Source organism: Pseudonaja textilis, chromosome 1 (assembly GCF_049901715.1).
Source record: "Pseudonaja textilis isolate UNSWEBS1 chromosome 1, rPseTex1.2, whole genome shotgun sequence".
NCBI lineage: Eukaryota > Metazoa > Chordata > Lepidosauria > Squamata > Elapidae > Pseudonaja > Pseudonaja textilis.
The window spans coordinates 165,292,499-165,318,400 of record NC_141990.1 but is presented as its reverse complement, the minus strand read 5'-3'; the positions used below and the strand labels follow the sequence as shown (position 1 = coordinate 165,318,400).

At 38.9% G+C, this 25,902-nt stretch overlaps 1 protein-coding gene across 1 annotated transcript in view; it reads left to right on the top strand.

Annotated features, from left to right (window-relative positions):
* The window catches only part of PTH2R (parathyroid hormone 2 receptor), a 61,226-nt gene that overhangs the window by 29,728 nt on the left and 5,596 nt on the right, over window positions 1-25,902 (top strand). The window contains exons 7-12 of the mRNA XM_087919649.1: window positions 138-291; window positions 6,314-6,374; window positions 15,074-15,140; window positions 19,254-19,348; window positions 23,217-23,355; window positions 25,499-25,540. Coding sequence (XP_087775775.1) covers window positions 138-291; window positions 6,314-6,374; window positions 15,074-15,140; window positions 19,254-19,348; window positions 23,217-23,355; window positions 25,499-25,540 — 558 coding nt within the window. The remainder of the gene's footprint in view (window positions 1-137; window positions 292-6,313; window positions 6,375-15,073; window positions 15,141-19,253; window positions 19,349-23,216; window positions 23,356-25,498; window positions 25,541-25,902) is intronic.

Sequence of the window (25,902 nt, the reverse complement as noted above, 5' to 3'; positions counted from 1 at the left end):
AAGGTAAGTAGCTCTACTCTTAGTTTTAATGCCTCACTATATCTATTTAATGTTTTTGACGATGAAGTTAGTAAACTGTTAGATTTAATTATTTTCCCCAATACACTTCTTGGACATTTTTTGTTTTTGATCAATAGGTGTGGTGCAAGATTACTGTGGTGATGTTTATTTACTTCTTGGCAACAAATTACTATTGGATCCTGGTCGAAGGTCTCTATCTCCACAGCTTAATATTTGTGGCTTTCTTTTCGGAAACCAAGTACCTATGGGGTTTTATCTTAATAGGCTGGGGTAAGATACACTGTTTTTCATTCAAAAATTGGTTTTCTTTAAAACTGAGATAATACTGTATCTACTCTAAATTTAATTCATTGGAAAGATATGTCATTATAGTGGCCCTTAATTATATTATTGTATTCAGAAACAAAGGTTGGAATCAATCATTAATGTAGTCTAGATCAATATGTTGCATTCATTTAGGCAATTTAATTTTTGCACATTCACTCAGAGCAATTCCAGACTACCATATGTCAAGTAAAAAGCCTAAATTAGTTGTTCTTAGGTTCCACTGAAATTAAAATTAAAACTCTCAGTAAATATCCCATTAATCTAAATGTGATGTAAGTTCCTATAGGATTGCATTTTAAACTTTAACATTTGCTTTCATCTCATTTTGAAAATAAGCTTTTATTAGGTGTTGGGTGGTGATGGTCTCTGAGTTTGGCTGTTTTCTTGCAGATGTTCTATTAGCTGGTTAGGTAATATCTTTAGTGTGCACTGATGCTACCGAGCCAGAAAAGAAAATGTTTGAAAGTAAACGATCAAGCTCAGAGAGCACCAAGAACCAAACAGTACAAATCTGAGCTTCATAGATTGTTTTCTACTGGATATTCTATTGTCAGAGACTGTGCTTGTTCACAAAAGAATATCACTATCACTCATATAATGTATCTAATAATTTTATTAAAGGAAATAATGAATCAAAGTAAACAATGACTTATATCTCAAGATTTTATAAAGTTATTTTTTCCGTTACGGTCTGGACAAGTAATCAGAATTCATTTTAACTGAGATAAGCTAAGATCTTTTGGTTTTGCTGGTAAGATAATATAAAAATCATTACAACTATAAACAGAATAAAGTTGTATCAATTATGTTTGCTAATCAAGATTTTGCTATCCTCTTGCATTTTTCTAACAGAAAGAGAAATAAAGAAATAATACGGCCCATCTTTCCATCCTTCTTATAGCTAGCTTAGTCCCATGCCTCTGTTCATTCCATTCATTTTTTAATATAGGATTTGAAAACCAAATTCGGATGCTTGTAAACCTTAAATGCTGCAAGGACAAGAAAGTCCAAATCAAAATGTATTTCTTAGTTAAAATAAGATGAACTAGTAAATGAAATTAATATGATTAGTCAGTATATCTTTAAGTTCTGCATTTGCCACATTAAATATTATAGGTTAGCTGTAATGTTTGAAAAGTCCAAAACTTTTGTAGGGGATGGAATGTGATCATGTGTCTATCCACTAATAGTAAATTTAAAAGTCAGTGAAACACTGGTGAATGTATTTAATAGTGGCATTTTGCCCTTCATTATTAAGCTTGGTTTTAGACCATAAGGTAAAAGAGCTACAAAAATCAAGAATGTACATTGAATATTGTCCATCTAGGAGGGAGACAGGATCATCCAGTATTTTAGAACAAAGCTTTGAAGTCTTCTGGCTGATCTTGTCTCAGTTCTTTCCAAGGTTAAGGACTATCTTCTTTGCTTTGGATTTGGAATTTTATTGTGTAATTGGTAAGTGGAAACTGTTTTCAATTTAGGTTTTAAATACATTACTTTTTATGAAACAGATAAAACAAGATTCATAGATACATAGAATCATAGAATCATAGGGCAAGAAAAACTTTGGGGGTCTTTTCATCCAATCGCCTGCCCATGGCAGGAGACCTTATACCAGTGATGGCAAATCTTTTAGGGACCGAGTGCCCAAAAAGGTAACGGTAAAGGTTCCCTTTGCACATACGTGCTAGTAGTTTCCGGCTCTAGTGGGTGGTGCTCATCTCCATTACAAAGCCGAAGAGCCAGTGCTATCCGAAGACATCTCTGTGGTCATGTGGCCAGCATGACTAAAAGCCAAAGGTTACTGTTACCTTCCCACCAAAGTGGTCCCTATTTTTCCACTTGCATTTTTACATGCTTTTGAACTGCTAGGTTGGCAGAAGCTGGGACAAGTAACAGGAGATCACTGTGTTACGCGGTGCTAGAGATTCAAACCGCTGAACTGCCGACCTTTCTGATTGACAAGGTCAGTCTAAGCCACTGAGCCACCACGTCCCTTTTTTTTGAGTGCCCAAAATGTAACCCCAAACCCACTTATTTATCACAAAGTGCCAATTCAGGCAATTTAACCTGAATAATGAGGTTTTGTGAGGAATTTCAATCACTCTTTGACAACTTGACTTCTCCCTGATGGCACTGGATTTCTTTAACAGCACAATTCAGGAATGTTGGGAGTGTAGTGCAGTAGCCTCTGGAGGGCCATCACATCCTTATTCCTTCCTTCCTTCCTTCTTCTTCCTTCTTCTCCCCTCCTTCCTTCCCCACTTCTCTGATTTCACCTTCCTTCCTTTAATCCTGTATATTATGGTTCATTATTGTTAGTATTTATTAAAGAATGCTGTGTAGCTTCAAAGCTCTCAGCAAAAACAAAAGCAGCTGTTGTTTGTGGCTGAAGCTATCCCGGGCTGTTATTTACACACACACACACACACACACACACACACACACACACACACACCTATTTTTATTTCACTTTCCCTGGGCTCTTGCAAAAGGAATGGCATCTTTTCCCCATCCCTGCTTTTAATAAATCCTAAAAAAAAACCTCAGCCTTTTAGCTACTATTATCCCAACTTACTATTATCCCCCTCCTCTTAAAACAAGGCTAGGGAAGAAAGCCGGGAGGGGGGAATTTAAGGGGGAGGGAAGAAAAGACCCAGGCATATCCCTGTCTGAATAGCCTCCCGCCCAGATTTCACCTGATTTCCTATCTGATTCTCTGACAAACAATCCTCACCCATGTTTTTGGACTGGACTGCCGGGTCTTTATCTTCCCCATTTATTGGATTTTTATTGAGTCTTTATTGAGTCCCTACGCCAAAGAGAAAGCCACCTGGGCTTCTCCTCCTAGAAATCCCCCTACCCTTCTCCCTGCTCCCTTCTCCCTAGCCCCACTCAATACCACTTCAGGACAGAGGAGTGTGCACTGGAAATGCATGTCAGGATGACATTGGAGCACGCCTTTTGACCCTCTGGCGCTTGATGCGCAATTCTCTGTGCTCCTCCACAACTCTCTTGACCCACAACTCTCTGTGTTCTGTTAGGACTGCTCCCCCACCTCTATGCTGAGGAGGGGGGGGAGCAGCCCTGACGCCTCTGCTGCTCCCCCCCCCCCCATGGCCCCAGCTACTGCTGCCCGGCTTCCTCAAAGGCACAGTGCATTTCAAAGGTGGCAACTCATGTCTGGAGGAGCTGAACAGTTTCCCACTGTGAGAGCTGGACCAGGCCTCTCCACCATCCAACTTGCCAATGGGGGCGTTTCTGCTTGGTGCTCAGTGGGGGAGGGGAGCACTTCCCCACACTGCCCCTTTCTTTCTCTTGGTCCTGCTGACAAGGGAGGAGGAAGGCCAGGCTTGGAAGACAGCTCCTGCCCCACAAGATCTGCCCCTGCCATTCTCTCCCAGGCCTCTTTGCTGGCAGCAACAGCAAATGTATCACGAAGAAGGTGGAATCCTGTTGCCGCACAAAGGCAAGTACAGGGGTACTTTGCTCCAGCTATCGCCACCGCTGTGACAAGGTGACAGCTTTTTCATCCCTCTGCCACGACAGGGCAACAGGGAGCCACAGCAGAGGGGTGAAAGAGCCGCATGGGTTGCATTGTGGCTCCGCATCATAATGGGCTTCAGGAGCAGGATGGGACCCTGTCTCCAAGAGGTGGTATTCAGCAGGTTCTGACCAGTTCTGGAGAACCGGTAGAAATTTTGAGTAGTTCAGAGAACCGGCAAATGCCACCTCTGCCTGGAGATTTTATAATATCCTTCCCCTGCCACGCCCACCAAGCCACGCCCACAGAACTGGTAGTAAAAAAAATTGAACCCCATCACTGCCGTCTCCCCCATTGTGAAGCGTGCAAGTGAAAAAGTTCACTCAATAAATTCCAACTTCATGAGATCTTTTTCTTTTGTGAGAAGTTAGAATTGACTGGGTGAAACGCGATGGAGAAACATGATTGGAGCGACTGCACACGTGCCCACAGATAGGGCTCTGCGTGCCACGTGTGCCATAGATTCACCACCAAATGGTTGTGTAGTCTTTTCTTAAAAACCTCCAGTGAAGAGCCAACCACAATTCTAGGAGGCAAGCTGTTCCATTGACTAATTGTTCTCACTGTCAGGAAATTTCTCCTCAGTTCCAGATTGGATCTCTCTGGAATGAGCTTCCACCCATTTGTACTCCCAAAGTTGTGAAGGAGCCAGCAGATGTGATCTCAGAACCACTGAACAAAATCTTTCAAAGCTCTTGGAGCCAGAGGATGGAAAAGAGTTGATATAGTTCCAATTTTCAGAAAGGGGAAAAAGTGGAACCAGGAAACTAGAGACCAGTCAGTTTGACATCAGTACCTTGGAAAATTCTAGAAAAGATAATGAAGCAGCAAATTTGTGAGCACCTGGGAAGGAACATGGTGATTACTAGAAGCCAGCAATGAGTTTGTTAAAAACAGATTGCATCAAACAAACCTTACTGCTTTGTTTGATAAAGTAACTAAATTAGTGGATCAGAGAATTCCATTATCAATTTTTTTTTTCATAGGAAGCCCTAAGAATGTAATGGATGTTTGGGAAGTTTTTGCTAAATCACTCTCTTCAAAGTCTTGCTTAGTGTTATACTACTTTAAATATTAGTGCTATTTGGTATTCTCTATGAATAGAAAGTTCTTTCATTCAGTAAATGTCCAATTTCATTAACCAGATACAGCCCTGAATTTCTATGTCATTATTTCCTGTTAATTTTCATTTTGTGTGTTACATACCATATTTCTTTGATGTACTTATGTTTTTTCTGGTATAACCTGATTTTAGCACTTAATATGGATTATCACTGAATTATTAGACTTTTTCTATTCTATAAATAAAATGAACATTTTAATTACTTAGAGAAAGATCTATATAAAAATTAATTTGTTACCATACATGAATTTTTATTTCCAGAAAAAGCAGTCTATTCAAAATTGTACATCAAACTCTAGACTCCTTAGATCAGATCACTCATGCCATAGGGATTTTGAAGGCTGAGACAGAAGCTAAACGTTCCTAAGTCAGAGACAGCTGTAATGTAAAACACACAACAACTGCTAGGGTCCAAGGCGTGATAAATTTCTGAGAGCATAAAGTTCATCAGGGTAATTGGAAGATGGATTTTATTCAGTTTAATTTGGATAGTATACGTTATTGGGCTATAGTTCAAATAATTATTGCTCACTAAATCAAACCCAAATCACTATTGCAAAACATAGGAATTTTTCTTAACAAAGTGTGGTTTGGCAAATGGGACCCAGACACATCCAAAAATTGTTATTAACCTGTATTTTTAATATGACAAGAAACATTAAATCCATACTGGAACATAACTGTATTAAATCTATTCATGTTAATTCAGTTTCAGTATAAATTAAATCAAATTTGGTTTTTGTCTCAGTCCCACTTGTTGTATCATACCCTGAAAGTCAGATGGAACCCCCATGCCAGAAAAACATTGTGAACATCTGACCTAGAGCTGGTTCCTCTGAAACAGCTCTAGGTCAGATGTTCCTTTACTATTTTAAGGCTAGTTGGAGGTGCTACTTCTTACAAAAGGGTGTGTTGCAGTTGCTCTCTACACTGAGTGACAGTCAGCCTTTTTCCCTGCACAGATTTCATTGGAAGTGACTAACATTGCAACGGATCACTCTCCTCCTCTTCTCCCTCTCCTTTGTACCTTGTGGGTAATAAATATCTGTGCTCAGAATGCTAATCCCTTGCAAATGCTGAGTGTTAGAAGCACCCAGGGCTATGCAGTTGTTTTGAATAATGACCTCTTGGAAGTTCTACTCCACTGAGCAGAAGGCCCTTTGTTCTCTGGGGTAGCCTGCTCTATGCAAATGCTTCTGTTCCTTTTCTTTCCCCGGGGGAAAAAAGGGAATATTCTATTTTTATTTCATTTCTCAAGAAAAATTCAACAGCAAGCAATCCATTTTTCATATTTATAGGTTTCCCAGCTGTCTTTGTAGTGGCCTGGGCAGCAGTCAGAGCAGCAATGGCAGATGCAAGGTAAGTGGACATAAGGACAATAGCTATGTTACTGGTCCTTTCCAGACACTCTGTGGGGAGAAGGGGAGAGAGACAATTGTTCTGAGGGTGAATGTACACAAAAATAAAAGGCTAGTGGGGAAAAAAATTGCAGTGCATATTTCTGGAGAGCATTGATATATATTTCAAGCTGAGAAAGGTGCTTTTCCAGCCTGTCATCTTTTTACCATGAGTCTTCATCGAATCATCCAGCCTTTTACTGGAAGTCATGCATGAAATGCTGCCCCAGCCTAAGAGATTGTGATCCCTGCTATGCATGCATGCACACACAAGTAGATTTTCACAGCAATTAATTAATATATTTGCAACTTCCCTGTTGCAAAATACATTTGATTTTACTAAACACTCCTTCAATCCTTGTGCCTTATGGTTCAGACTTTTTGTATCTTCTCTGATATTCAAAGTTATCATAATAGAATATGCAAATATTTCAGAATTAGATGATGCTCTCAGTGGGGGTAATAGTTGTCAGGAAACGTCTTTTTTTAACAATCCAAGATGAATTATTCCAAGGAGGCTAGAGAGTAAATTGGAACAATAACTGCACAGTTGTACGGACTGTAACATTTTGCCACCTACAGTCTCTTAGATAACTTCCAACGAATGTGTGAATCACAATCATGAATAAAAAAAAATAGACAAATATATGAGATATGGAATAGAGGTCTGAATAGAGGTACTTAGGTCTGGCAGTCTGAAATGTATTAAGAAAAAAATACATGCTTTCTATATATAGACATGTATTGATTCATGCAGTATATTATTTCATACTGATTCATGCATTATATTACTTTTAGTTGGCTATTTTGGCATATTCTAATCACTGTATGGTAGTGGTGGCCTGCCTCAGAAAGGAGTATGTTCATATTTATCCTTATCTAGATCATCTTCTCATTGGTCTTCACCAGGATCAAAACCTCGGGACTGATTTATCTTTCTAGTGAATTGGCAGAGCAGTACAAGAGGAGACCAATCTTATAGAGCTTGTCAGGTAAATTTAGAGTGCTGAACAAATACTATTACTAAACTCTGTAGTCTGCAGACATTTTACAACAAGAACAGGCTCCCTCGTCCTTTGATTCAGGTATATTTTTAGGCAGACATTGCTCAGGGGATTCACATGACAGTCCTCATTTTGACTGTAGTGCAATGGTCTTTCTATCTCTAGTCATAATAGGTGTGGAACCCACTCCATGAGTTAGTCAACATGGCTGTTAACCAGTGGTGGGATTCATTTTTTTTTTTACTACTGGTTCTGTGGGTGTGGCTTGGTGGGTGTGGCAGGGGAAGGATACTGGATAATCTCCAGTCAGAGGTGGTATTTGCCAGCTCTCCGAACTACTCAAAATTTCCGCTACCGGTTCTCCAGAATTGGTCAGAACCTGCTGAATACCACCTCTGCTGTTAACCTCTGAAGCTGGGACACTCATTGAATGGTCAAGATAGCACAAGGGGTCTGGTATGCCATGGAAGCCAAGCACAATATACATTTTCTAGAACCTCTAAGAATCCAGTTAACATTGGCTGATCTCTAGTTATTCCACTTAGATCAGGGGTGTCAAACTCGCAGCATCACGCTGCCATCATGTGACGTATTGCGACTTTTGCCCGTTTGCTAAAACGGGTGGGGGTGGCCAGCGTGTGATGCATCTGGCCCACGGGCTGTGAGTTTGACATCCCTGACTTAGATCAACAAGTTTTTGTTCTTATAGACCAGAGGTGTCAAACTTTTCCCCTTATTTTCCCCTAAATTCAGATTGGAGAAATAAGGGTGCAAATGGGACAATTGGACAGGTTTATGAAGGTTTGTTTGTCTTGGGAAGATGAGTTTCATAATTTATTTATTTCTTGAAGTCCATACTTGGTTGAAAGTTATCCATAGCAATGATCTCCAGATATAGGAGGACTTGCATTTCTTGTTCTTATGGGTTTTAACTGATTGATGTTCTGGAAGGAGTCACAGCTCAGTTTTCGAAGACTGTTGTAACTTCATCTTTTTTTTTACATTCTTGGCCAAAACACTCTTGAGTGTGTTTTAGTAAAAGATATTTCCTCTACTGTAGGAAAATAGAACAAAGATACATGTGTGTGTGTGAAAATGCTATAGACTTTCTGCTATAAATCCTGAGAGTGGTGATCTCATGAGTGTTCTCTAATGTGTTGGCATGTTGTCCATTGAACTGAAAGTAGGTAGTGAAACAAAGGTTGATGAGTTTCATGAATTTGGGTATTTAAATATTAATCTATTTGGTTAGCTTGCTGTAGTAGATTCTTTCTTCCCCTCTATGAGATGTTCAAGCTTTTTAATGAGTTCTTTGGCTAATTTATAAGTTGGAGTCCTGGTAATGATAAAATTGGACAAACTAATATGTCTGTATTTTGCAGCCTCAATGAAGTACGGAAGATTCACTGCTTTTCATCTACCACTGTCCTTTTGTGATTTGATCTTTCTTGGTGAGGTTGTTGACAGTTTTTGTTATTTACTTGCTCAGTTTCTATATTGAGTTGGTATTTACTAGGACGTAAGTTTCTTTGCCCCTCACTAGTTCTTTGGCTTTCTGTATGCATTGCATTCTGTCCATGATATCAGTGCTTTAGCCTTTGTCCGCTAAGAGGGTAGTGAGGGTAGGTCCTTCTTTGGAGTTCTAAGGGCTTCTCTGTGTTCTGTTTCAAAGTGGCTCTGTTTCTATATTCTTTTGAGTTGCAATACCATTATATAATTACGTTTTCTTGACTCTTTGTGGTAAGCCCTGTAGTTTTGAATGCTGTTTCCAAGGCTGCAACTATTATATTTGGCATCCTCTATTTTGTAGATGAGACCTTTTGGAAGATACTATGTTTTGTGGTGGATAATGGGCTGCTGGTGTTTTATTTAGTCTAAGGTGAACATCCATTATCCATTAGTTGTACCTTTCTTTAGCTGCTTTGCTGAGCTATTTTCCACACAGTTGCAGAGTTGTAACTGGCATTGGTGGGCAAATATAATAACAGTAATTACTATGAATGCAAACATAATTTAATTTTAGAGATATGTAGGGGTTTTGCACATACACTGTTTGCAACCACATGACACTCATTTAAAACCATCCAGTCTGGAGCTTCCCAGGTTAGTTAGGTTTGGCATGCATGTAAGAGTTAATTTTAATAAAGCAAAGATTGCATCTTCTGTAAAACTAAAAAAGCATGTCTGGATAATTAATCAACAGCATAGACACAAAGCTGCAGTGAAGTTGGATTCCTCTTTCATTAATAAAGAGGTTAGATGCCATTGTGTAAACCAGGGATTGCCAACCTTTTAGACCTCAGGGACCACCAAACTCATAATTTTAAATCCCAGGGACCACTAACCGGTTCTGTGGTGTGGCCTAATTTGTGGATGTGGCTTGGTGGTCATGTGACTGGTTGGGCATGGCTTGTATGTAAATATTATAAATATTTATATAAATATTGATTTTTTTATAAAAAAGAGCAACTTTTACCCAAATTCAGGCAAAGCAGGCAGGCAGATTGAGTTGCTCACAGAATCATTCAGTGATCTATCTATCTGCCATTGGCTAGCTCAGTCTGCCACATAAAATTTGCATGCCGTGAGTCTGCACTGAATAATAGAACCTTCAATCCTAAGGGAGGTTCGGCTGTGCTTAAAAGCAGAGCTGAAGATCTAAAGACTAGCAAGAAAACAAGAAATCCAACCATTTCCAGCTTCCTAGCTAATCTAAATCTCCCAGCATAGCAGAATAGCTGATGGTCAGAAAAAAAAAAAAGGAAAAATAGCAATTTAGCAGGCAAGTTTTCCGGGTAAGGAGTGAGTGGGCGGGGAGGGTTCCCACGGGCCATGTGGGTGGTGCAGCCTTGTGTTCCTGTGCAGCCTGGATTAATTGTTTTGGGGGGTGCTCTGGGGGTGAGATTTCTCTGCATCCCACCCAAATTTTCTCATGGCCTACAGAGAGCCACGGCCCACCGGTTGGTGACCGCTGGTGAAAATCATGTTTGGTTATGGGCTGATTTGCCTTCTCAGGAGAGAGAGCTTCTCTTGCTTACATAAAAACATTCTTTGATTCATCTATACATACTAATAGGTGTTTTTGTGTTTTCCATTTAAACCTTTACTTATTAAATCTACTGATAAGGTCTTCATGGCTTGTTCCTTGCTTAAATTCCAATTGCTATTACTTTTAAGGAATTCTGATAGCAGCAGTCTTTAAATATAGGGGTGAGTTTTCACTCACCCCTAGTGGGTGGGGAGGGAATGGAGATTTTGCAGTATCCTTCCCCTGCCACGCCCACCAAGCCATGCCCACAGAACCGGTAGTAAAAAAAATTGAATCCCACCACTGGTCTTTACCATTCAGCATCCTCACCTAATTTATGTGTCTGATAGGTATACAGTCGCATGTTGCTGAAGACTGATAACACTTCAGCCAGTCTAAAACCTTTGCCTGATCTCATCCAAAAGCTTCATATAACTTTTTAAGAATGTGGGACATCAGATAGAATGTCACAGGAATCCACCAAAAGGTTCTGTAGAATCTGTTTAAAATGGTCATTAATTCTGCCTTTTGAAACTTTCTCCTAAAGAAAAGAGTGAAATAATTGCATCCAGCCTTCAAATATTGTTCACTAATGATGCTACCAATACACTGTAATCAGAATCATCAAAGCTGATGATGGGTCTTGGAGAATCTTCAAGACTCTGTTACTTAATAGAGACCTTCTATCAGAGAAAATCAGGCTATTTTTGGTACCAAGCCTAGATAAAAAAAAAAATGAGTCCATGTAATTTGCTCCACACAAAAGTACCTGGAGGAAAGAACTTGAGATTGGATAAATAGTTACTGTCTAGAATTTCTTAAGGTGCTGGCCTAGAAACCAGGAGATTGTGAGTTCTGAGAGGGTGACTTTGGCTGGCTATGCATGAAAGCCAGCCAAAGTCACCCTCTCAGCCCATCCTTTCTCCCCTCACCAGGGTTGTTGTGGGGAAAATAGGAGGAGGAAGGAGTATTATGTATGTTTACTGCATTGAGTTACTTATAAAACTAATAAAGGCAGGATTTTAAAAAATCTAATAAAACTGCCAGTTTTAAAGCATCTGGACCCATTCCACATTACAAAACAGCATCTATAAGTCTAATCGGTCAGTTCTACCTGGTTTAGTGAAATTACTGGAATCAGTATGGATAAAACTGCAGGTGGTTTAATCTTATATAATCCAAATGTCTTGTTTACATTCCCTGGCATCATGGGTGGGATTCTACTGATTCTATCCGGTTCTATAGAACCCCTTGTTAACTTTCTAAGCAGTTCGGAGAACCAGTGGTTAGAAGCAATCTCCTTTTGTTTTTTTCCACCCTTATTACATTCTTGGCAGACAGCTTAGACTTACTGTCTCCGGAGCTTTTGGGGCTTGGCTTTCTTAAAGGGGAAGGGTTGTTTTAAGATTTTACACTGCTGTTGGGAGGAAATACTTCCCTGGACAATCAGCACTTTGAAGAAATCATTGAATAATGAAGCAAAAATTTTAGTGACAGGGAACCAGATGAGTGATATTCAGCAAGGCTTTTTGGCTAGCTAGAAGGATTAACATTCAAACATGAATTTACATACCCTTTCTGAGTTTTGGTCTAAAAGTGGTTTTTGGTGAAGGTTAATTCTGTGCTTGGTGAAGTTTAATCCTGTGTTTATTGATGGGATAATTTTCCCTATTCAGCTTCAACAAGCAACAGTTACTGTTGCGATTTAATTATTTGTATTGTGTTTGGATTTTTTCTTGCCTCATGGTTTCTTTTTTTTATTTGGGGAGGGGGATCTTCCTTCACTGCTTTAATACTATCTGGCACTGTCCTTTTGGGTTATACTTCCAAGAGGCAGGATGCAAGCTTAGCACTGATTTTTTTACTGCCTTTCTGGGGGGCATGTGACCTTTCCTTAAATCTGGGTGATTTCCTTAGGATGTCTTGTGAGGTGAGTGAGATCAGCTGGTATTTTAAATGGTGCAAATGGATCTAAGGATTGCTTTTCCTGGGTCTGCTTTTTCTGGAGAGCTTAAATGACCTCTCTGCTAAAGGGTTTCACTTTATGAGCAAGAGTTGGCTGCTTGATAGTTATCACTGCATTTTAACTATTTTAATTCCTCAAGGTGCTCTGGCACCCTGCCTGATTTGTAACTCTGGCTTGCAGGTATTTTTCATCTAATGATTGGTATTTAGGGCAGCTTTTTGCAAGCAAAGAAGCTTTTTGTATTTTTGTATAGGTAATCCTTGACTTACAACAGTTCATTTAGTGACCATTCAAAGTTACAATGGCACTGAAAAAGTCACATGACCATTTTTCACACTTATGACTGTTGCACACTTATGATAACTGCAACTGTTGTTCTTGGTTCTGATCTGGTTCAATAGCTTGTGATCCAATGTAAGAGGGATGTTGTGGAACAAAGAGTGAAAGGGTGCAGAAGTATTCATCCATAATTGAAGGTTGGGCTCCTGAGGAGAAGGAGCATCTTTGGGACTGAAACTCATGTACTGTAGATACAATAAGAAGCATCATGTCGGGCTTCACTGATCGTGCCCGACACATTGCCAGCCACCTAACAGGGAGTGGGAGATGAGTCTCCAAATCTGCGCCTCCTACCCGACTAGCTGTTCCCCTCGCTGAAACAACACGGGACTGTTGGCTGTTCCAGTTATAGCGTGTAATGATGTGGATCCATTGCAAGTTCCTGCCGAACTATCTTTAATTGCAGGGCGCGAGGATTGTATTGCATTCCAGCGATGATGGGGGGAACTCATCTTATTGTGGTTTCCTTTTCTTTGGCTTATGAGTTAGCACTTCGGGGTTAGGTGTGTTCTGGGCATCGGATGTAGTTGCGATTAGGATTGCGGGGCAGTGGCGTGTGGGGTTAATTAGTTAGGCGGATGCTAGTTTGGGAATGGGAAGGGGATGGGGAATAAAAGGCGCTGAGAGGCATTTGCTCTCAGCGCTGGCTTTGCTTGGGATTGCCGTTGTTTGCCCACTGGAAGAAAACAATCTACAATAAACTACTTTTCACCAAACCTGTGAGTAAATGTGTTTGTTGACTGAGTTTCTGGATTCCCGAAATAGGGCTTACACATCAGTTGGGTCTAGGAAGGGTCACCAATCTGAAACGTTAAAGGCTGCATAATTCTGCAGCCCTCAGTAGGGTGGTTTCTTCTTTCTTTCTTTCTTTCTTTCTTTCTTTCTTTCTTTCTTTCTTTCTTTCTTTCTTCCTTCCTTCCTTCCTTCCTTCCTTCCTTCCTTCCTTCCTTCCTTCCTTCCTTCCTTCCTTCCTTCCTTCCTTCCGTCCTGTTATTGCCTTTCTTCTGGGCTGTTCTTATTCTATGATACTGTAGAACTGGGGTTGCTCTGAGCATCTTCTTGTTTTTAAGCTGCCTCATTTGTTTCTGGTGATTGCATGTATTTTTTTTTAAAGACCCTGCACAAAAATTAAAAAGCACAGTCCCTGCCTGCAGGCTTATTCTCTGATAGGCAGAGTACAATAGAACAGGGCCAAACTGGGAGAATCCCACCCCTGTGTGTGTGTGTATGTGCGTGTTTCAGGTGGGCTTCCTAGCTTTAGAAGGAGAGAGGGAAAGAGGAAGGGACAGAAAGAGAGGGAGAGAAAGAAGTAGAGGGGGAGGGGGTAGAGAGAAAGTTGAAAGAGAAAGAGAGAAGAAAGATACAAGAAAGAAAAGAAAGAGAAAAGGGAAAGAAAGAAAAAGGGAGAGAGAAAGGAAGTGAAAGGAAGAAAGGGGGATGGAAGGAAGGGACAGAAAGAAAGAGAAAGAAAGAAAGAAAGAAAGAAAGAAAGAAAGAAAGAAAGAAAGAAAGAAAGAAAGAAAGAAAGAAAGAGAGGGAGAATGGAGAAAGTGAATGAGATATATGTATGGATAGATAAATACATGGAGGGAGGGAGGGAGGGAGAGAGAAAAAAAGGAGAGGAAGGAAGGACATAAACCCTGGCTTCAGAAGACTTTGAAGCAGCACAGCAATCTAGGGCTGGCCTGCAAGGGATCTCGGAGGTCATCTAGTTCAACGCCTTGCTCCAGCAGGAGATCCTTACAGAATCACAGAATAGCAGGGTTTGAAGGGTGTGTGTGTGTGTGGCTGTGTGTGTGTGTGTGGCTGTGTGTGTGTGTGGCTGTCAAAACACCAAAAATATAATATAACATTATATAAAATATAATATAAAACACCAATTCTAATATAAAATGAACAACTAGCCCTAAAAACACATATAAGGTGACTGGGCTCAGAATAAACTGTACTGAGGCTCCACACATTCCTCCACACATATTTTTTCAAACTTTAGCAGCTGGACAGTCCTCTATGTGAACCCTCTATCTTCCATCCCAAAACTAGTCCAACTAAGAAAAAGAGTTTATTATTAATTATTTCTGAAAATTGCACCTTCGTTTTCTTATTTTTTGTGGACTCACAGCAAAGATGGGACTTGACATATTTATTTATTCTTCTCCATGCCTGCCTTCATTTACAAAAGATGAAAGAACCCGAAATCGTTTTTAAAATTCTGAAACTTATTCTGTACACTCCAGAATGAATCTAATATAACAGAAAATTAATATACGTTGAGGCTGTTTATTCTTACCCTGTTTATTAAAAATAGATTATTGATTTCACAGATGCTGGGAGCTTAATGCTGGAAATATAAAATGGATATACCAAACTCCAATTTTAGTGGCTATTGGGGTAAGAGTACTCATATATAAGTATCTAGTAAACATTGAACCTTATTGTTGTGTATATTAGCATCTGCAAGATGCTGGATGGTAACAGAGTTCAGAGAAGAGCAAGATGATCCAAGGCCTGGAGACTAAAGCATATGAAGAACAGCTGCAGGACTTGGGTTTGGCTAGTCTAGAATTAGTGGTGACATGATAGCGGTATTCCAGTATTTGAGGGGCTGCCACAAAGAAGAGGGAGTCAAATTATTCTACAAGTACCAGAGAGCAAGACAAGAAACAATGGTTGGAAACTAATCAAAGAGAGAAATAATCTGGAATTAAGGAGAAACTTCCTAGCAGTGAGGATAATTAATCAGTGGAACAGCTTGACTTCAGAAATTGTGAATGCTCCATCATTGGAGGTTTTTAAGAAGAGACTAGACAGTCAATTATCTGAAATCATACAGGTTCTCCTGCTTGAGCAGGGGGTTGGACTAGAAGACCTCCAAGGTCCCTTCCAGATTCCTATTCTATTCTATTCTATTCTATTCTATTCTATTCTATTCTATTCTATTCTATTCTATTCTATTCTATTCTATGAGATATAGAAAATGACATCTCTTTCTTACCATCTAATGATCATTCATATTTTTGCAGCTTAGTTATGATAACCCTAGTATTTATCTATAGACAATTGCAAAATAATGTTATGTATAAAATGAGATTAGCATCTCTACCCTCTATCCCACATCATTTCATATCTAAGCCATGTGACACCTGATCATCCTTATTTGTTATTTTCTCATTTGCATATTATTTTAACAACTCAGATTGTGACATAGAAGGCAGACACCAACCATTTCCCCACCATTCAGCATACTTACAACTCTTATTTCAATAGTTTAAATGTCCCTATGCTATTCTTTCAAATTTGTTGAGTCCTATAATTATATTTACCCATTAGAGAGAGGACATTTAGTTCAGTGTTTATATGCTTCTTATGCAAATCTTAGGCTCAATTCTTGGCTCCTCCAGATTGGATTGGGAAAATGCCTCCATCAGCAGGCAGACAATAATTCTGAGTGAGAACATCTGACTTCACTTAAAGGTAGTTTTCTATGTCCTTGTTTTCAAAGAAAGTCTGAAAGTTGAAGCCCTTTATCCTTTTCTAGTCTTTCAAGGGAAAGGAGAAGAGAGTGGTTTAAAACTGTAACTTTATTGCAATCAGATCTGTTCCGCAGCTACAGTATTGCTGTTTTTTAAAAAATTTAGGAGCTTGCTCTCGTTTGATAATTCCTCTTCCATACCCCTAGACAGTTTTTCTCTGTGCAAGAAAGCATTTTGGCAAAGAACTGAGCAATCACTTTTATTGATGCTTTTCTTTTTGTTGTACTTTATGGAACAAGAGATGACATTTTATGTCACCATCAGGAGTGAGATGCTGTGACTGCTTTTGATATGTGAGAACAAAACACTCCTCTACATATGTGCCAAGTTATTTCACTGCTTTTTTATTCTTTTGAGATGCTTGAATTATTTCAACACTGAACTCTACATCCTTTCAAAGCTGCCACTTTAAATTGCCTATTGAAAGATGCAATTACATTTCCCCCTTTTAAAATAGTAAAAGATTAAAATATGTTGTATTTCTTAAAGTCCTATTTTGTACTTTTAAGGTGCAAGGTGCATTGTTTTGTGGACTTTGTACATTGCTGGTGCATTTTGGGGGATGAATCCTGTTTCACCATCACTCCTCTAGAACAACTTGCTGCGGCCAGCTTGTCACAACCGACTCACACTGGCTGATTCACTCTGAGATAATCACCGCAGGATAACTCAAGAGAAAGACAAATTAATTGCAGCAGGCCTTGTCCTGCTTTAGATTTTAATCTTCTCAAATTAGAAGTTCTCAAGGTTGGGGTGAGCTGCAACTTTACTTCTACTCTTTAGTCATGTGCTGCAGCGAGTCGTCCTGTGGTGAGTTGGCCACAGTGAGTTGTCCCATTCCTATCCCTGTGTGCCTGTTCCTGGTCTGGCTCACTTAGATAGCAGGGTAACTCAATACTGTTGGCATTCCTTGCTTTCTTGCAATTGATTGCAAATGGAAGTATAAGTATACTGGATTTTTTTACGCAGCTCTAATACAGTGATGCATCATTTATTTTTTCATAAGACTCTTCCATCTTTGCTCCTTTCCAGTGCTCAGTGTGAAGTTCAGAAAAGATGCATTTGGCAACTATGTTATTATTTATTATAGAGATCAGAGACTTAATAATAAAGGAATTAGTTTAGGAAGCAGTTAAATAAATATGGCTGTCACTATCTTGGCCAGTTTTATTCAAAAATATGCAGACTCATGTATTTTTCAACCAACTTCTCAGAAGTTGTGTAATAGCTTAGATCAAAATTGGAGAGCACCTAGAAAGGTGGGATACATTAAACAAATGTAATAATATTGGAAGTGACTAGATATAGATTCTGGACTTTTTATACTGGTTCAGCTTTGCTGCCAGTCATCTTGACAGTTTTATGTTCCAGGTAAAAGAAAGGGTTGAAATTATTGCATTACTGCTTCACACAGGAAGGCAGTGGTGAGGATGGCAGAAAAAAACCATTGGTAGGTAGTTCACTTCCTTTTATCCAGGACATAGCATATAAGCGAAGCTTGAGCAAGATCTACAGTATTGTCTGGGACACTATATATATCCTCTTCACAACCTGTTTTCCTTGTTACCTTCTGGGAGGAGACTTCATCTAGATTCAGAACATCTAGATTCAGTCACACTTTTATTCCATATAGTATCAACCTTGTGAACTGTCATGTTTCCTCATTCCATGATGTATTCAAAATGGACAGTGATCAGAGGTGGTATTCTGCAGGTTCTGACCATTTATGGAGAACCAGTAGCAGAAATGTTGAGTAGTTCGGAGAACAGGCAAATACAACCCCTGACTGGCCCAACCCCCATCCATTCTCTGCCTCTCGAGTCCCAGCTGATCGGTTGGGTCTTCTTTTGTTGCCCTGCACAGGAGAACAGAGCTGGAGAGCAGGTCAGTGGGGTGGGGAGGGAATGGAGATTTTACAGTATCCTTCCCCTGCCACACCCACCAAGACATGCCCACCAAGACATGCTCACAGAACCGGTAGTAAAAATTTTGAATCCCACCACTGACAGTATTTAATATTGAATAAAATTAGATTAGATGAATAGAGTAGAGTAGAGTAGAGTAGAGTAGAGTAGAGTAGAGTAGAGTAGAATAGAATAGAACAACAAAGTTGGGAGGGACCTTGGAGGTCTTCTAGTCCAACCCCCTGATTAGGTAGGAAACCCTATACCATTTCAGACAAATGGTTATCCAATCTCTTCTTTAAAACTTCCAGTGTTGGAGCATTTACAACTTCTGGAGGCAAGTTGTTCCACTGATTAATTGTTTTAACTGTCAGGAAATTTCTCCTTAGTTCTAAATTGCTTCTCTCCTTGATTAGTTTCCACCCGCTGATTCTTGTCCTGCCCTCAGGTGCTTTGGAGAATATCTTGAATCCCTCTTCTTTGTGGCAGCCTCTGAGATATTGGAACCCTGCTATCATGTCACCCCTAGTCCTTCTTTTCATGAGACTAGACATACCCAGTTCCTGCAACCGTCTTCATATGTTTTAGCCTCCAGGCCCCTAATCATCTTTGTTGCTCTTCTCTGCACTCTTTCTAGAGTCTCAACTTCTCTTTTACATCCTGGCAACCAAAACTGAATTCAGTATTCCAAGTGTGGCTTTACCAAGACATTATAAAGTGGTATTAATGATCTTGATTCTGAACGTGATCTTGATTCTATCCCTCTGTTTATGCAGTCTAAAACTGTGTTGGCTTTTTTGGCAGCTGCAGCACATTGCTAGCTCATATTTAAATGATTGTCCACTTTGTGCAAGTATATATTTATGTATATATAGCATGTGTGTTATGTATATGTTTGGATAGATAAACACTTTCTCTTGACAGCAGGCAACAGAATTTCATTTTTAATGTGGGCCAGTGTGCTCACAGGAAAAAAAATGATAATAAAAGTTATCTATCTTATCTAAATATGTCCTCAAAACATTTACCTCTAAAAAATGGTGGAATAAAACAATTCTGTTTTACAGCTGAACTTTGTCCTGTTCCTGAATACTGTGCGAGTGCTGGCCACAAAAATTTGGGAAACTAATGCTGCTGGCTACGATGTCAAAAAGCAATATAGGTAAGATGTATTTCCAGAAGCTGTCTCTACTAGAACTGATTTGATCAGATCTGATGTTTTTTGACTTTTAATGAAGAAGTCTTCTATTTGGAAATACCTTGGTTATCTTTTGCCTACAGAAAATCCAAGTTAGACACCTGAAGGACTGGTTGTATAAAAAAAAAGGCAAAGATAATTTCCCTACTTTCTCAGATAGCTGGACTAAATACTGTATCATGAGCTCAAGGTATAGGAGGATTAGCATTAAGAAAAACTTGTTGTTTAAGATAATATAGTAGCCTCAGTCATGGATGTTCTCAGGCAGAAGACAGGCAAAAATCCTCTTCCCTGAATTTTCTGCATCATCTAAAAGGTTGAACTGGATGGTCTACATCACAGTTTTCTAGAAGTTCTGGAAAAATATGCACACACAATGTCTGTGTATATATGCATCACCATGTTTTCTGTTGGCTTTAAAAACCCATTTAGGGATACAAATTGCTAGCAGGCTTTGTACACCAAGCTCTGTATGAAATTAAAAAGAAAGTGTCAATGTTTGGGGATGTGGAATCATTTTTGACTCCTGGTATTGGCTGCAGAATTTGATTTAAATCTGGACATTTCAATGTTTGACATACTTCTTTCTGATTCTCGTCTTTCTAAAAATGATTACAGAAACAGTATAGTAACACAGTGAAACATATATTCTATAATCAATTTATCTTTCATTTTATTCAACTTCAGGGGTATTTAGCTCTACGTAATTTTTCCACACCAAAGTGCAATTATTTCTTAGCAATTCTGCCAATGTGTATTGTTTCATAAAAGCTTTTCTTGAATATTGTAAATGATTTATAAAAAGAAAAAAAGGAGCACACTTTAACAGGAAGAGGAATCAATACTGTCTTCATAGAATTACTAATCTATGACTTAGGTGGATCTAATTTATGTTGAGGTGCTGCTGAATCGATTAACCCCAGGAACATATTGAAGCCAACTGATGTCCTAAGCACAGCCCTTCCATTGCTTCACTGATGAAATATTATGAGTTTGGTGATTTCCTTGCAGATGTTTCATTAGTAAATTAGGCAATATCATCAATGCACTGATGATGTTACTGTTCTGACCTAGGCTTCCCCAAAAAGCACTAAGCAGACTTTTTGTTCTTTTATTAAATGAAGGTGAATTTCTTGCATTCACATTCAGCCAAAGGCCTGGCAAACAGTCTTTCAAGGGTCTAATTAGGAGCACAAACCTTATCTAGCTTGGAGAGCTGCCAAGTGAATATTTTCAAATGCTGTGCTGACAAGGAAGAGTCTCTGAGATTCACAGTCATCTTCACACTGCTGCAACGAATGAACTAATTGTTTCCTGCAAAAGCGCCCTCCCCGTTTGCTCCTCTTTTAATCCCTATGGAAGGGGCCATTCACCATTCACCTGTGGCCTTATTCCCACATCAACCCTTAGTTCATAATTGTTCTTTTCTTTTGGCAGCTCTGCGCATACACATGTTCGGAACCGGCTCCAGCTGTCCCCTGCCTCACTGCTGTCCAACTCCGAAGGCAGCTGATAACTACCAGCCTGCCGTGGTCCCACCCCTGCTTCTGATGCAGAGCCCTCATCCGAGCCTTCCTCAGCCTCCAGGACTGAGGTTCCTCCCCAACCTCCTCACTGTCCAACTCTGCTGCCAGCTCTGCTAGCCGCCAGGCCACAACAGTTACCTAATTCAGTAATAAAACCTCTGCAAGGTTTTATCAAGCTCAGAGAGCACCAACGCCCCCATAGTTTAACCCCAAATTACAGAGGTCTTCTTTTATGGGAGACTTTTGAATCAGTAAATGCTGAACAAAATTTGAATGTGGCAGGGAAAGAATTAAGGGCATGATAGCTGGGAGAATAAAACTCTGTGGTGCCGCTTCCCTTCCTGCTCTAAGAACGTACTTATTTTGCATAATAGTTAATGCAGGACTAATTAAACCACAACTGCAATTTCTGACAACAGAAGCAGTCTTCTAGCAAATAAACCTTTTATTCATCTAGCTCTGCAGGATTTTAGACAATGGTCTTTACTAGTCTCCTCTAAAAAATATAATCATTGAATCTTCTGCATGCAAGGAAGCACTTGATTTCTGAATGATGGCCCTTACCATAATTGCTCAAACAATCTGCATATTCCTTCTTCTTGTTGGCCTATCTAATAGTAATCATATTTAAGTCAGTTTTACATGGAGATTCATGAATGTGTTAGATTACTGGCAGTTAATAAACTGGTAATTCCATTATCTGAATTTTCCAGTTGTATTTGATGAATAAAAGGGAATCACTACTCAAAAGAGATGATGAAGACATCTAAAATTTATTCTTACAATACCTTGGCATGCTGTGTCTCTTTTGACCAACTAGAAAGCAGCTAGCAACAATTTTAATTAAGTAGTTTCACAGATACAGAAAGGACATATAGAATGAGATGCAGACAGATTGTAAATCTATTTCATAATAAGGTTTTCAAGTCCTGTCATGTTAACTATTAAGATCTGTTTGTCAGATCACAATTCACAATCAGGTTGAAAATAGTACACCAGAACTAATACTTACAAAAGTATCCCAGGTCCTCATACTGATTAAACATTCCTCCTACACATACACCCTGCACACAAATAGAAATAAAAAGATCAAATTAATATTAACCCAGGACAAGCTGCTGACATGCTGTGCTTTTTACACAATGTGTTTTTGTAGTTCACCAAACTTTATAAACTGGAGCTCCCAATTAAAACTAGAAGTCTTTCGGTGTGTTGTTACTATTTTTTTTAGTCTTGCTATCAAGTTAATTAAAGCCAGACATTACAAGGGTGGATGGATAAATATGATTTACTAAGTTCCATGCTGCAAACCAATTACTCTTAGGGGAAAAATATGAAGCAATGATATAAGCCATATTTAACTATGCTTGTCTGATAAATAAAATCAGAGGTAAAGCAAAATAAGCAGTAATGTTCTGAATGGTAAACTGCTACTCTTGTTTCAGTTCTACAAAAAAGGAAATGTACAGGAAAAGATAGTCCTGAGATTATAGCAGTAGGAAGAATGACAAGCATCATAACAAACAACTCTAGAAATATTCTTCCAGCATCAAAATGAAGAATAGAAAACATTTGGTCTGTGATTTAACCAGACTATCCTATAAAGATTTCTAGGCTCTGAGTGAGATCAGCAAGTACTCAAGGTAGAGCAGGAGTCCCCAACCTCTAGGCCCCAACCTCTAGGACTACTACCAGGCCTTGAACCAGTGGTGGGATTCAGTTTTTTTTACTACCGGTTCTGTGGGTGTGGCTTGGTGGGCATGGCAGGAGAAGGATACTGTAAAATCTCCAGTCAGAGGTGGTATTTGCCGGTTCTCTGAACTACTCAAATTTTCCTCTACCGGTTCTCCAGAACTGGTCAGAACCTGCTGAATACCACCTCTGCCTTGAGCCTTTCAGAACTGGGCTGTGGAAGTGGTGTGTGGGCAAGCACATGCGCATGCATCCCCACTTGCACAAGCAGTGTGCGAGCACAGTCGATTTGTGCAAGCGGCAGGCACACGTGCCTGTCCCTTGCACAAATGAGTTACACACATGTGTGCGCTTGCCCACTGTATATGCAGAACCATTTCCTCTCCTCCCCCCTTCATTGATCCGCAAAGCCAAAAAGATTGGGGAACTCTGAGGTAGAGCTTCCATAGAATTGACTCTGCTTTTTCCAAATTTACACATTCGGACATTCCCCTTTGGCAAACACCCTTTATAGCTAAGAAACCTGGAATGTGTAAGATTGCAGGTTATGTCATATTCATCTTATACAACATGTGACAGTCTCATAATTATAACTTCTCTTAACTTTCTTCCAGAAAACTAGCAAAATCCACTTTAATTTTGATCCTCGTCTTTGGTGTGCATTACATTATCTTTGTGTGCCTACCTCACACGTTCACGGGGTTAGGCTGGGAGATCCGGATGCACTGTGAACTCTTCTTCAATTCATTCCAGGTCTGGTGGCATGGTACTACTTTTTTATTTATGAACCACTCAAATGTTCAGTTACAAAACTTGGGCCACATTGCCATATTGCTTGCTGCAGGGCAAGAGATATCTAATGAAAAGGAATGGCATGCTCCAAAATTCAGCAGTAATTGAAAAACAAATTATACTTGTATTGTAAGCATGCAATTTAGTCTGCACAAATTTCTTAAACTCTGAAAAGTAACCCTAAAGTCCTCTGGATAAGACTAGGAACAGAGATGATTCCAAAGGCTTCTTATTTTCCTCTTTTCTGCTAAAGATGCTGCATAAAAGAAGCACCAGCTTTCCCATAATTCTCCGATGTAGCTAGCTTTTGATCTTCCAGTTTGACCATGGGAGTTGGTACGTATTTGTAGCAAAATTGATTACAGTTCTTAAATCCCATACCATAAGACATCTGTTTGCTTCTAAAGCTCTACAATATCCTTCTGTTGTTTTCTCAAAGGATTGGCACAAGAAAGCCCTGAAAAAATATTTATTGGTGGAGTTTCTTTTGTAAAAATCTTTTCTATGTATCTGGCGATCCAAAACTCTTTAGCAGTATTTGCGCTTAAAATCTTTTGCATTAAAGATGTGAAGTCTACTGAAACAATATACTGTAGTTCTTGAAGAAAAAAAAATACAGCTTCAGCATAGTGATCATGCCATAACATTTAATGCCTTCCAATCTCTGTTGCATGAATGAAAAATACAACAATCCTGGAGGAATAGAATAGAATAGAATAGAATAGAATAGAATAGAATAGAATAGAATAGAATAGAATAGAATAGAATAGAATAATAACTTTATTGTCACTTTGAATGTACACTAAACGGCATATGTTAAAATGAAATTTTGTTGCATACAGCTCCCAAAGGGTCATCACCTTCAATACACACTACATGAAATAAATACATACTTATGCATATATTCACATATATTATATGACACAGAGAAATTATTATGCTCCATCAAAGTCTGCCAATTAAATATATTTTGAAATGAAATGTATTTATAACATTTCAGAATCTCTTCTGTTTCCTCTACATCTTTTCCATTGCATCATCTGATCATTGAAGATCAGTTTAAAATTATTTTTTGAATGACAGAGTGGAATGATATCTTTAAGAAATTACCTCTTGCAGATCAAGCTATATTCTTGCTGAGGTTTTAAATAAATCTAAGAACTCCTAGTAACACATTGCAAATATTGTACACATTCTATCTTAAAAGAATGAGATTATGTGCTTGCATTATGCTACAAAATTTATTGAGTCTAGTTTCCCCAGGGTATTTATAAATCCAAAACCAATCTTAGATCTCTCACAATCTCTTTCTATTAATGTTTGATCATTATACATTCAAAAATAAAAATAAAACCCACCCAGACAGGGTGATGGGAGTCTGTTACCCACTTTAATGAAAATGTTAAATTTACATTATAAAACCATTACTAAATCAATCATAAAAATTTTTAACACTAACAGCAGAACTAACTGTAAAACTCTACTGCTACCATAATATGGTAGTAAACGTGAACCCTAACACCAATATTGTCCAACCCTTAACTTAGCATTGTTTTAAACCTTGCCAAACTGTAACACTAATTTAATCCTAATAACCTTAGATTTTGTTAGCATTACAGTTCAGCTAACCTTAATCCCAATTTTGCTCTAACTAGACACAACAAATCTAGCACTAAATCTGAACCCAATCAAAACTATTTAATCCTATCCTCCTAATCTTAACTCCAACCTGAGCCAAACCTACTTGTAATTCAACCCTAAAATTCAGCCATAAAAACAAATACCAACTAAGCCTTAAATCTTACAAAAACTTAGCACTAAAGCCCAACTGTAACTTAACTCTGTTGTCAATACTAACCATAAACTTTAACACTTACATTAGCTATAACTTTCCAATAATTAATACAATAATCCTAATGCCTAATGGTAGTCATAATCCGGATTCTTTAGTCCTTATAACAATACTAACCTTATCCTGGTGACATAAATCTGGCCCCTGCTTATAGGTATAGATTTCATTGTGAAATATATTTATTTAGTTTATGGTTCAACGTAATGATAATTATGTTCCTTTTAAAATTCTTATTCTCAATTCTACTTTCAGGGCTTTTTTGTCTCTATCATCTATTGCTACTGTAATGGAGAGGTAAGTTTCTAGTAGATAATGGATGTGCAGTTGGTGTGTGTGGTGTGTGTGTGTGTGTGTATTTTCATATTTATGCACAGGGATGCCATGGATTGCCCCTCTGTCTTTCTCTCGGGGGAGTGGGGGGTTCTTATCCTCCCACCACCTCCATGTTACACTCTCCCAACAGTCTTTTCTCCTGTATGGAGAAAATTCATCTGTGTCTCTTTATTTCAAGGGGATGTGCACGGAAAACTACCTCTGCTTGCAGCTATCCTTTCTGTAGCTAGCAGAGTGGCTGGGGTGTATCGTAGGTTACATTTATTTTCAAAATGAGTCTGCTGAGCCCCACAAATATGCATTGCTTAATGTTGATTAAGATC